General features: G+C 41.1%; 1 protein-coding gene across 1 annotated transcript in view; it reads right to left on the reverse strand.

Annotated features, from left to right (window-relative positions):
• EIF3H (eukaryotic translation initiation factor 3 subunit H) overlaps positions 1-14,374 on the reverse strand; it is an 80,757-nt gene that overhangs the window by 16,211 nt on the left and 50,172 nt on the right. The window contains exon 3 of the mRNA XM_083359829.1: positions 2,549-2,716. Within this exon, the coding sequence (XP_083215955.1) occupies positions 2,549-2,716 (168 nt within the window). The remainder of the gene's footprint in view (positions 1-2,548; positions 2,717-14,374) is intronic.

A 14,374-nucleotide genomic window follows, 5' to 3' on the forward strand; every position in this document is an offset into this window, starting at 1 on the left:
AAAAGCAATGAAATTTCATCTGAGCAATTTATATTGGGCAATTTTTTGTATGTCTTTTAGTTATCAGAAAAAAATGTCAGTATTGTTTTGATCCCTCTGTGAAACCACAATTTGTGGAGTAAAGAAACACGAACTGCATGCATTATTACTATTAGTATTGGCATTATTAAATGTTTTTTTTATGGCTGCATATCAAAATATTATGCAATGATGAAAACAGATTCTATCTAAAAAGAACATCTTAATGATTTAATTTCAAAATAATATACAACAGTGGAAATAGATCTTCTCTTTAAAAAAATCGTATTGATTTAATTCCATTTCTATGTAGAGATCAGTAACAAAAAATTATGAGTTATTTAGAATGGTAAGAATATAAGAGCTTAGCCAACTGGGGAATTCTGGGAACTTAAAGTTATCAAGATTGGGAAACTCTGGAACAGAATTCTATCCACAAAAATGAGGAGCAACTTGACTTCCATAGTTAGGACGCTGGATTGACAGCCCATGCTCAAGACCCAAGTGCTGCCATGGGATGGAGCAAGCTCCCATCCTTCACTCCAGCTCCTGCCGGGGACACAAAAGGAGCCCTCAATTGGTCGTCCCCCAGGCAATGAGATGTCACCAGCTAATCCTTTCAACCCAGAAGTGCCTCAGTGCTTCCAACAAGAGGGCAACGCAACAAAAAGGATCGGAGAAAATTGAGAATTTTTTGTCATATTCCTCAAAAAGTGTAGGAAGAAATCAAAACAAGCATGTATTTGGGAAGACAATTCCATAGAATGGGGTGCATTAAAGTTTAGCTTCTTAAATTCCTGTCCTCCTTTTGTCTGGGATTAAATGGTAAATACTGGAGTGAGAGTTTTCTTGAAAGAGCTGAAAATAAACAGTTCCATGATTTCAGAACCTCAGATGTAGAGTAGTAATTGTAAAGACAGAAGAAGCAAAACTGATTTGCTTCTGAAAGGCTTTCTGTTCCTATTCTTATTTTTGAAACAAGAAAAAGAGACAAAGAAAAACTCTACTGTCAAAAATTGCCTATTTTGCTGCTGTATTGCATAGGTGCAATCTTCAACTGCTGGAAAACCACATGCAGTCAGTCCATAGTTTGCCCATTCTGGATTAGAGTTTCGAAACATGACAGCCAATATTTTAAATAGTTCCAGAAACAAACAGGGAATTGACGCAGAAAGGAATATGAGAAAGCAGGAATCAAATTTTTAAAATAATACTAGAATTAAGAATTGTTATTTTATTTTCTTATCTTCCCCAGTGCAAATAAGCCAGACTCAGGGTCCACACACTCATCAACAGTATTACCTCTTATCATGTTTAATACTCAAGGGAGCTACATGATGTAGCACAGTATGCACACTCAGTATTTTTTTTTAAAAAAAACACACACATTTAGATAAATGTTCCAGTTGCCTTGTTTTTTTAATGTGTACATACTTTATATGTTGATGAGCTAACATTAAAGATGGAAAAATTACAAATTTTAAAAAGAAAAACTATGTCGTCTCTAGGAAAAAGGAGCTGTAAAATCTGTGGTGAGATAACAGCTGAGGCAGACTTGCCAAACAGCAATTTAAAAAAAAAATCAAATAAAAATTTATTTATGCTGGTTGTCTAAAACCCAAACCCAGCAAAACCTTTAGCGATCAAGTGATAAAATGAAAACCCAAATAGAGTGAAACAAGTGGAAAATTCATCAGGACCTGATGATGCAATATTTCCAGCCAGAATAAGTATATACTTTAACAACTTGTTCTCTACTGTAATCCAATTGTTAACATACTGAAACAATTTAGGGGCAGCTTGTAAGATTGATCGTATTCATTAGTATTTTTTCTGACAGACACTCAGGACGTTACATTTACTTCTCAGCTGGAAACTATATGTGAGCTTGCCAGATATGGCAAAACTGTGAGTATTCAGGGAGTGGACAGCTATAAAGCTGTTAAATTGCCTACGGTTCTGATACAGCGCAGAACATCTGGTCTGGAGAGCTTAGGAAACGCCATTAGGAAAAAAAATCAGCAGAAAAGGGGGTGGGGGAAAATCTTCGTCAACGAAACAGTCCACGTTTTGTATGCTTCTATCAGATGCATAAAAATTGGGAAAGGGGTGGGGGGGGGAGAAAGAAAAGAGAAATACTTGGCAATCTGCTTTATGATTGGTCAGTCTTATGCCGAGCCAGACGTTCCAGCAAGCTGGGCTTGTTAAGACATCTGGTGTAGTTCCACTCGCCCCCTTCCATGAGGGATGGGAATTGGGAGGAATAAAAATGAAGCAGCTCCTCTGGCATTCCAAAACATACACATCAGGGCTCTGATAGCAAGAAAAATAAACAAAAAGAAGGAAACTCTGTCTAGACTTTGCTGCTGCTGAGGCTGCTGCAGACACAGAGTTGGTATTTACTTGCAAAAGGTCTGCCAAGGCAGCTCTTGAGGCAGGGAGTTCATAGGCAATGTATATAATAATATTGAGGAATTAGGGGTGGTGGTGGTGATGGAAGGAATAATACAGGAAAACCACACGTGCTAACCGTAAATGAGAACGACAGATTCCTCTATGGCGTGCTGGTAGCTGAACTGGGAATCCAGGAGAGCACGGGTAACAAAGGAGCCGTAGTACGTAGACTGATACCAGCCGACATGGAGATGGTCAATATTGACATGGCGAAGACTACGCATCATTTCCATCTGATACTGAACTGGAGAGGAGAGGGGGGTAAAAAAAAGAGAGGGACAATAAACATTTTGTAGGATAAGTTTACACCTGAATCTCGGCCATTTCTAAAGGATGCCCTAGTGAAATAAGGAAGGCTGAGAAGTTGCTGTCCTATTTGGATCTGAGGAATCTCTTGAGGTTGCACAGCTCAGCGACACGAAGCAGAGTCCTGCTAGTCATTCTTGACTTCTTTGAAGGCAAACCTTTCCAGGTTTTCACGTGGATCTCACGATGTCTAGTGCCTTGAATTTGGAGAGACAATCACAATGGATGATAGTTTTAAAACCTGTGATTCTAAAAGGGAGGGATTAGTGAGGCATGTTCAGGTAAAGGCAGCAGGTAAAGAGAAACAATTTCTACTTGTCTCAGGAAAATCCACTGCCAGAGGTGATGGGCAGATTATCCAACCTTTGAATAAGACAGTTACTCTCATTGCCTGAAGAACTGGAAGGCTGGGCTGTTCCATTCAACTCTTCAAATATCATTTTTTCACAAGTACTATTACCACACTAAATATTCCCCATTCTGTGTCTCTACATGTTACTTCTCAGTGAACTTAGTAACTATTCCTCTTAGATACTATACCAATTCTCTAAACTATCAAGACTGGTTAGGATTGCCCTTGCCTATCACTCTTCTAAAGCATTTGTCTCATCCAATTATGTGTCCTCTGGAATAATAAGTATTCCCTTCATCTTTTCATTCAAATCTCTTGTAAAAGGTTGAACAGTACAAGAATCAGAATTATTTGCCCCTTACTGCTAAGCTTGTAAGCCGCCCTGAGTCTTCGGAGAAGGGCGGGATATAAATGGAATAAAAATAAAAATAAAAAAATAAAAATAAATTGTTCTAGTTTGAACTATTTGTGCTCACTCTTTGAATATGATTTTAAATCCAGCTAAGTAACCATTAAGTTCTCGTGCCATCCAATCGGGTAACTAGCTTGCTAATCAGAATGCCACAAGGTACTTTTGTCAAATGCTTTGACTTGTCTTCAAAATTGTTACAGATCAATTGCTTTCTTAAATATTGATGCTTAAATGACTGATCAATCGTTCTCTAGATTCTTTCTCCTATTGATTTTTAACAATGTAAGATCCTCTCCTCCAGTAATATGGGACTTGACTTGTTCTCCAGGACTTCACAAAGTTAATAAGAATTTGGCCAGACGTTTGACTAAACACACCTTCATTTTGCCTAAAAATCACAAAGTCTAACATTATATGACATTCTCCCAGTGTTCCTATTATATTGACCAAGTATTTTTTTTCCTTTTGTGTGTTGTGTGTATACCTTTTATTAGAATTTTTAAAATTGACTTAAGTCTTTTCTTTTGGTTTGTGTCAAGTACAGCGGATCTTCCTGTGTTGTTCTGCACTCTCTGAATCAGAAAACGGTGAGCAAGACATAACAACAATTTTATGAAAGGACTATGCTTAGCAGAATTTGATTCTCAAAGATGTTGGGAGTCCCTCGTCACTACAATTTCATGTCTCTCTTAACAATTTACAATACAAAATTCTAAGAGCTACAGTGAGGTTTTCTAAAATATAAGCCACATTTTCTCTGTTTTCATCCTTCCTCATTATTTTACAGCTGCTTTTAACCTAGCCCAATCTGCCCTGGTTCCTCCAGGAAAAAAAAAAGGATTAATTTCCATTTCTCCCAAGACAAGGTTTATCTATTGGTTTTTGCAACAAGAGGGCCCCAGATCTGCTAATATGGCTTTAAATTAGTCTTTCCCAACTACTGTTAATAAAACAACGGATTATTCAGGAAATCATATTTTAGATACAGCTACGCATTGCAGTTATAATTCCTTCCAAAGTGAAATTATGCTTAAATGACCTCTATTATTGCCCATGCTTACTGCCCATTTCTAATCAATCAAATTACTGCAATGCGGATAATATGTAATTATTTATAGCAGGCTTTCTGCAGTGAACGAAAGAATCTTGCTGTATCGCAGAAAAGGCCTATATAGTTGGGCCTCCTGTGTCCTAGATTGGTCAGCAAGATGCATTTGGTAGCTTGCTACGTATTACAAGAGGAGTTCATACGTATATATTACCTAAATACATATACAATAAACCTGTATGATAGCACTGTATTAAACCTTTATGTCCTTTGGGGGAGAAAGAGGATGGCAGTTTCAAAATAGGTTCCATACACTACCTAGGAATTTCATTTCAAAACAATATGCAGACTATCAAACCCTGATTTATCTTTAAATACAGCATTGATAATGTGACCTAGTTTGGGTAATGAAACGTCTACAAGAAAACAACCAAGCTCAGAGACCACTAAGGACCCCTCATTTCAACCCTGAACTACAAATATTCTCCTTTATTGGAAAAGGATTTCAACCTATAACCATTCTCCCAATGCTTTATTTCTACTTTTTCCCAACCTGGATGCGGACTTAAAATTCAGGATAGTTGGTAAGTCTCTTTATCCATGTTCTATGGCATCTTTATAAAAAGCAGTAGGGTGGGAAGAAGATGGGGGTTTGTGTGATCTTCTCTTTCCAGCGTATTTGTTGGCTTTACATTCAGCAACATGCCTTGAACGGAATGGAGCAAATGTCATTATTCTGACTGAGTTCTTTCTCTAATGGTTTCTGAGTCTTCTTTCAAAGTGGAATGTCCTTTTATCATTTAAATAAATACAATTACAGCAGAAACAAGAATGTGTAGCACAGGCCATCAGCTTCCTGCTGACATAAACAGGATCCAGACACAGAATGGAGACAATTAATAAATTTTAATATAATCTTTGCATACACATATACACACGTAAGCTTCCAAAAAGCTAATTGAATTATAGTTAACTATTTCCAGAGTACAAATGAAGACAAGATTTTTTGTGTTGCAAAATATGCAGAAAGTTAACTATGTTAAATATAAACCCATAACGAAAGAAGTTTACCAAACAGCCTATAGTACCAGAAAGTTCTTTTAAACTTTTGATTTAATTTATATTTTACATACAACTAATTTCACAAGAGAAGCAGTTTGTTCTAGTGGTTAAAGCACCAAACTAGAAACCAGGAGACTGTGAATTCTAGTTCCACCTTGGACATGAAAGCCAGCTAGGTGACTTTGGGCTAGTCACATTCTTTAAGTTCCCGATGTCAGGTCTGGGCAAGAAGCCAATAGGTCAATTCCTGCCACAGTCAATGGAACAACAGTTGATTTGATAAAAAAGGGGGGGGGGGGTAACCCTGCATATGTGGGAAAACACTAGGAAGAAAAAAAATAAAGGCATTTATGAAATAATAAAGAGTAATAGGAGAAAATGGAGGTGGTTTATTGTTAGCTCTTTAATTTTTTTTTGAGAGTGGCCTACAGACTCAAATTTTCTCCAGATTTGATCCTTCAATTTTTTAGAGTTTACAAGCTAAGACCAGAGAGGAATGCCTAATTCTGACATTACAATAAATATGGGAATTGAATCAAGCCATGGGATCCTGCAGTGGTCTCTCATTGGTATACAGATTAAAAACTTCTGAGGACCATGGAAGTAGGGGGGGGGCGTTTCTTACCTCTAAGAATTTTTCAGGGGAAAAGTTGATATTCTGTGTATAAGTGAAATATACATAATAATTATTTGAATCCTAATTTAATTTGGGACTCTGGTCGATCAGAAAGTTTGATATAAATCAAGTAAATAAATAAGTAAATATATTACTGTTTCGCTTTACCAGAGCAATTCCTCAAAAGCAAAACTTGGGTTAGTAGAATTTACTTATATGTCAAATCCCACAGCTGCAGCCTTAAAACTTTAGTACACCACGAAACATATATACCTACTTACAAAATAGGCTTCACTGAGTTCAGGAGAATGAATTCCACTGAAGTATATATGGGATGAAAACTGGTTCCTTTCCTATACTTTTAGATTACTGTTCCAATTATCCTGGCTACAAACCATACCAAATACAATCAACTACCTTTTATACTGTTCTTAGATTATATGTTTTGAGTGCATAGTCTTTTCTGGCAAGATATTCCATTTACTCCAACAGAGAAAATATTTTTTTTTCTTTCCTATCCCAGGTGTCCAAAATATTTCTAATTTTTCAATTTGTTCTAATAAAAAATGGGGAGAAAGGGAGATATGTTTTGAATTCTTTCAAACAGCCATAGTTTGCTTGACTATTTATTTTAGTCAAAGGATGTGGTAATGGTAAGAAATATTTTTTCACCCATGGCTTAGCCTCTCAGCACATCACAGATGATTAATATGCTTGTGAGGCACTACAGGCTAACAGATCTTTTAGAAGGCTAGTGTTATGCACGTGCCAGATTTAAAATTCTTACCTAGTGCTATAATATTGTGGCCAATTTGTCAAACTGAGGTCCACACATTTTTATTAACCAGATGAGATTTCTATTTCTGTTTGACCCTTTCTTGAGAATGTGGGTCTTCTCCTTGGTGTTGTGCTTTAAGGGTGTGAGATTATCCAGAAATTATCATCAGAGTTTCAAATTCAGAAGAGAACGGTCTTTCTTTTTGTGTCAAGCTTTTAGATATCTTTAAAATCCTGTACAACTGTACCACACATGTCTCCCTCTAGGTTTGTTATTATGTTTGTGTTATAATTTTAACAGGGGTGGGTGCAATGGCTCAGCAGTTAAAGATGCTGAGCTTGTCAGCTGAAAAGCTAACAGCTTGGGTTTGAGACCCAAGCGCTGCACAACAGGGTGAGCTCCTGTTATTTGTCCAAGTTCCTGCCCACCTACCCGTCTGAACGCATGCAAATGTGAATAGATAAATAGGTACCACTTCAGTAGAAGGTAACAGTGTGCCTCAATGAATAATCATGGTGGCCACAAGACCATGGAAATGTCTTCAGACAATGCTGGCTCCCTCAGTAAGAAACAGAGATGAGCACTGCCTTCTAGAATAGGACATGACTGGAAAGGGGAAACCTTGACCTTTTAATGGAAAAGGAGGAAGAGGATGTCTCCAAAGAAAGAATCAGAAGACTTTTTGCATACTGTCTATGTATAAATGAAAAACTTTGGTTGTAGCCTAGCTGTGAATGCATCTGAGATTATCCTTCTTCTTGGTGGCCCTGATGCTAATCACCAGCCTATTGTTTGAATTTGCTATGTTAGAAATAATCTTCTGGCTACAACAAGAGAAGAAACCCATAGTGTGTTCTGTTTATGGCTCTTGTTTGTAACCACAGTCATGGCTAACTATATTAAAGTTGCCCTGTCATCCAAACACTGTTATTAAGAGAGCCCTTAATATTTTTATTTATTTATTATGGAAGTATGAAATACTGACAATCATTTGTGTAACATTTCGCTGCTCAGTTCCTGCGAAAGATAGACCGATCCAACTATTTCCATTTTTCTCAGTTTCTACACATGGTCCCATTTTTCTGTGTTCATCCCCCATTTTCTTCCAGTCCTCATAAAAAAAAGGCACTTAGCATTTTTAACCACAGATTATGCATTTCTAAATATGGTACACAATTCTAAGCATATTTTACTCTAAATGTATATTTTGTACACTCTTTAATAGGTTTTCCATGCCAAAAATTGCATCACAAAATTTGGAGAGGCATAAAATTCAATTATGGAGTTCCCATCCATAGATTTGTCTGAGGGTGCAGATGAGCTTGGCTTGATTTGAACTGTGGGTTGGATTAAATCCTCAATCCCTATTTATCACAGAACTATGATTGGCTGTGGTATAATAACACTACATCTCATGATAAAGATGAAAACACCACTATTGCTTTCAAAATAATAGAGAAATGAAGCATATTATGTATTTCACACTATATTTTTTTCTATGGGGAATTTTTTAGCTTTATGTATGATTTAAAATGTGCAGAGCACTATCCTGCAGAAATTAATCAATCTCCAGCCTTCTGATATCAATAGGGACAAAATTAAGCAAAGGAATAACTCTCCTAAAACCTGTCAAATGTAATAGGACAGCTTAATCATTATACCTGGAACATTGACAACACCCACAACACGAACACTTCCATATATCAATGGCGTGTCCGAGGCAACAGCACAGATGCTAGCTCCTTTTAAAATCAATGTTGTCCACAAACCAGACCAAACCCTGCATGCCAAGATAATGCATCCTAAAGAGCCACTCCCTAACAAAGAAAGATCTTCAGTGGTGTACAAAATTAAGTGTAAGAACTGTCACAGTAATTATGTTGGGGAAACGACTAAAAGATTCAAAACCATGATCCATGAGCATAAGCTGGCAATTAGATGGCAAGAACAACGCTCACAGGTATGGGCACACATGGCCAGCCACTATCACATGTTTGATCTTGTAGGGGTGGAGGCCATTGCCCGGGATGTCACCATGGGCAGCCAGCTACTCAAGGAGGCTTGGTTGTCGGACGGATAACTCGATTAACCGCCACATAGACCTAATCTTGGCTTATCAGGCACTGAGGGGGTGGGACGAACAATGTTACAACTCACGACGGGCGCACAAGTCCCACCCTTGCAGGATTGGAATGGTGTAGCTACATGAACAAGAACTGCAGTCCTCGAAAGGGAGAAATCCCCAACGCTTCCTGTACAAGTCTTTAAGAGGGGCACCCAGACCCAGCAAAAAGAGGGAGGGGGAGATCATGAAACAAGAGCTACTAGCGAGCCAATCTATGGGCATTCGGACTCGGACAGGAAGCAGGCAGATGAGAGCGACTACGAGCGAGGAAACGATTCCTAAGCTTACAAACATGCGGACCGATGCGGGACAGCTAGAAACTATATGGTCAATTGGGACGGGTAGACCAGTGACCCGCTCAATGAGCAAGGCACAAAAGCAACCCAGAACTCCGGCATTTGACTCTGACGTCGGCAGTTAGCCGACGAAAGCTAAGTGTATTAGCACATTAAACAGTTTTGTTTGTATTTTATCCTGGTGCTCGATTGTTTCCATTTATTTATTTGTGTGTGTGTGTGTGTGTGTGTGTGTGTGTGTGTATAATGTTTTCTGAGGTTTTCACGGGTGTTCATATGTGGATCTTTGGTTATTCAGGTTTTTCCCCGCATAGAACTAAAGGTGTAGGGGCGACGTTTCGACAGAATCCCATCCGTCATCATCAGGCTGGTGGCTTCTGCTTCCTTCTTCTGGGAGAAGCATGTGGCTGTTTGTTCCTGATGATGACGGATGGGATTCCGTCGAAACGTCGCCCCTACACCTTTAGTTCTACGCGGGGAAAAACCCGAATAACCAAAGATCCACATATGAACACCCGCGAAAACCTCAGAAAACAAATATCTTACCTCTACGGGGAGGAAATCCACCAGCTAACTAGGACCTATGAAAAACTCGAAGTATGAACAGCTTCCATTCTGTGTGACCTCACATTCCTAGGAAACTGCCGAGATCAAAATTTAATCCCCACATCCTTCCAATTGAAATTCCACTCCAACTCTGCAGCCATCAAACGCATCCTGATAAGAACTGAACTGGCCCTAATCAGAAATGAACTCCACACAAAAAGATTCCTCCTGGACCGAATCAACAGAGACCTCCTCACACTTCACCTCAAACTCAGCAACAAGATCCACCCCACACTTTGGGACAAATTCAAACAAATCGCTGTCTGGAGAGCTGAAACAGAGACTGCCTACAAAACAGACACACACACCAATAAACTCCGAAGACTAAAGGAACGCCAGAAACAAACCCCTCCTCTCTCACAGCAACACATGAAACAAACTGTGCACAACATCTCAGATAGGATTCTCACCAAAGCCGAAACCAACGTCCTGTCTAAAGGATTTAATTTTGCAGTCGCTCCCAAACACATTCCCACAGAAACCATTATATGCGGAGTCGAATCCAGCCTGACCAAAATTAACCCTGATGACACCAACAAAATCAGACTTGAAGTGACCAACATCCTCTGCACCAGCAAACCACCCAAAAGCAACTTACCCAAAGAGGAACAGACAGCACTACTTAACCTAAAAAATGACACCAGCATAATCATTCTGCCAGCAGACAAAGGCAACGCCACGGTGGTAATGAACTCATCTGACTACCATACCAAATTATCCAACCTACTCCGAGACTCCACATACAAACTCCTCAAGACAGATCCCACCACCTACCTGGAAAAAACCACAAAATCAAAAATAAAAGCCACCCCCATCAGTGAAGAGATCCAGAAAACAATCATTCCCAGAGAAAAATCATCCAGATGTCCTAAGCTCTATGGTCTGCCCAAGATACACAAAGAAGGAACCCCACTCAGACCCATAGTCAGCTCCATAGGCTCACCTCTACAAAATCTAGCCAAATTTCTTGCCAAACAACTACAGCCTTATGCAAATTCCATCTCCTCACACGTACAAGATTCATTCCAATTCATAGAGATCATAAGTAAACTAAACTTACAGCCCTGTGACCTACTTGTGAGCTTCGATGTCGTATCCCTCTTCACCCAAGTGCCAATCAAAGAAGCCTTGACAGCTATCCTAAATAAATACAACCCCCCAAAACACATCCTAGATCTGACCAACCACTGCCTATCTAACACATACTTCATCTACAATGGACAAAGATACAAACAAATGGAAGGAGCACCCATGGGATCACCCCTTTCACCTGTCATCGCAAACCTCTACATGGAACACTTTGAAACCCTCGCTCTACAAAAATCCAACCACAAACCCAAACTCTGGCTCAGATACGTAGATGACACCTTCGTAATCTGGCCACACGGCAAAGAAAAACTGGATGACTTCCTCATACACCTCAACAGCCTACACCCCAAAATACAATTCACCATGGAAACAGAAGCTAACAATCAACTTCCCTTCCTTGATGTCTTAGTCTACAAGAAATCCAACGGCTCCCTAGGACACACTATCTACCATAAAAAAACACACACAAACCGCTATCTGAACGCACTCTCACACCACCACCCAGCACAGATCAACTCCGTAGCCAAGACACTCATCTCCAGAACAAAACACCTAGCTGACGAACAACACCTAAAAACTGAACTACACACTCTCACTAATGTACTAACAGCCAATGGATTCTAAAGAAACACGATTACCAACTTAATCCGAAGAGAGACACCCACAAAAACCCAAGACAGAGAACAAGAAAATGGCAAAGCCCTCCTCCCATACTTAAAAGGGACCACAGACAGAATCAGCAAGGTCCTCCAAAAACACAACATCAAAACAGCATTCTACACAGACAGAAAAATATCTACCATCCTAAGAAACCCCAAGGACATAATTAGCTTAGAAAACCAAGGAGTATACGAAATCCCATGCACCACCTGCCCCACCACATACATCGGACAGACCAACAGAAGAATAAGTGCACACATTGAAGAGCACAAAAACTCACTCAGAAAAGGAGAACAAACTTCATCCCTGGTCCAACACTTTGAAGCCACGGGACATGAAATTGATTTTAAAAAAACCAAAACTATCGCCAAAATTGAACATTTTAACAACAGAATAATCAGAGAAGCCATTGAAATAGAAAAACGCCCCCACAGCATAAACAAATGAGATGATACCTCTCGCCTACCAACCATTTGGAAACCCGCCTTGATTGACAGACGAGTCCCAACCACCAAGAATGATAGACCCAAAGTCATGACAACACCACATGACATCACCACCACACAACCATTCAAAAAGCAAATCCGAACCCACAATGATAACGAGGCACAACCACAAAACAGAAACCTAACTACAGCTGCAACATCAGCCACTTTAAACCCCTCCAAACCACACAATAAGCAAACTGACACCCACTATAAAAACATGGCACCACCACAAACACCAAGCCGAACAAAAGCAGCACAACTTATTAGACCTCTCGGCGGCTTTCGATACCATCGACCATGGTATCTTGCTGCGACGCCTCAGGGGACTGGGAGTGGGAGGCACGGTTCTGCGCTGGTTCTCCTCCTTTCTCCAGGGTCGCTCGCAGTCGGTGTTGGCAGGAGGACAGAGGTCGACCCCGAGGCCTCTCGCTTGCGGAGTACCTCAGGGGTCGGTCCTCTCGCCTCTCCTGTTCAACATCTACATGAAACCGCTGGGCGAGATCATTCGCAGCTTTGGAGTAGGGTACCATCAGTATGCTGATGACACCCAGCTTTTCATCTCAACTCCAAACAACATCAGTGATGCCCTCGACGTGATGTCCCGCTGCCTGAAAGCGGTCCGGGAATGGATGGGGAGGAACAGGCTTCAACTGAACCCGGACAAGACTGAATGGCTGTACGTACCGGCTAGCCAGGATACTCAGAACATCCCATCCCTTAACATCGGGGACGAGTTACTACCCCCTGTTGATAGGGCCCGCAACCTGGGTGTCCTCCTTGACTCGCAGCTCTCCCTGGAAGATCACATAGGAGCTGTGACCAAGGGGGCCTTCTCCCGGGTTCGACTAGTTCGCCAATTACGGCCTTATCTGGACCTGGATGCCTTACGTACAGTCACCCATGCTCTTGTGGCCTCTCGCCTAGACTACTGTAACGCTCTCTACTTGGGGCTGCCCTTGAGATCCACTCGGAAGCTTCAACTGGTGCAAAGTGCAGCGGCGCGGACACTCTTGGGAGCCTCCCGATACTCCCATATCACACCTCTCCTCCGTGCGCTGCACTGGCTTCCAGTTGCCTTCCGTGTGAAGTTCAAGGTGCTGACAATGACATACAAAGCCCTACATGGCATGGGTCCGGACTACCTGCGGGAGCACCTTCTGCCAATGTCAACGCCCCACCGTCCTGTGCGCTCCCACAGAGAGGGCCTCCTCAGGGTGCCACCGCTCAAGGAATGTCGGCTGGTGGCCCCCAGGGGGAGGGCATTCTCAGTGGGTGCGCCAGCCCTCTGGAACAGCTTGCCAACCGAAATCCGGATGGCCCCCGACCTCCGCACCTTCCGGCGCGAATTAAAAACTTACCTGTTCCAGCAGTCCGGCCTGGCCTGATAGCTCTTATTGGGGTCCCAATTTGTATTTTACTATTGTTTGTTTTTCACTACGGTTCATTCTGTATGCCTATCTTATTCTGTACACCGCCCTGAGTCCCTCGGGAGAAGGGCGGTTTATAAAAACAAATAAATAAATAAATAAATAAATAAACTCACCAGCTCAGGTCTAAGGCTGGCAGCTGAGACCAGCCCATCCACTCAAAACACACCCCCACCCAATCAGAACACACCCACCATTCAAAACACACTCCCACCCAATCAGAACACACTTACTCCCCCACCCAATCAGAGCACACCTCCACCCACAGAACACACCCCCTCTGGCAGTTTAAAAAAGAGGAACAAACAGCCACATGCTTCTCCCAGAAGAAGGAAGCAGAAGCCACCAGCCTGATGATGACGGATGGGATTCCGTCGAAACGTCGCCCCTACACCTTTAGTTCTACGCTACAGTATATGTATATGTGTACATTTTTTTGGCTGCCACTGCTGTGGCTACTGCATGTAGATGGCCTTGGGCTAGGCTGAAACAGGAAATAAGATTTGTCCTGTGTCTGGGCCTAAGCAAGTGTATTCTGAATGTTTAACAAACATTTAGCATGTGTTGGGGGGAGAGAGCACGGGGGGAGGCTCAGCTAATCTCAATGTACACATGTTGTACTTTGACAATAAAGGTT

Source organism: Vipera ursinii, assembly GCF_947247035.1.
Source record: "Vipera ursinii genome assembly, chromosome: 3".
NCBI lineage: Eukaryota > Metazoa > Chordata > Lepidosauria > Squamata > Viperidae > Vipera > Vipera ursinii.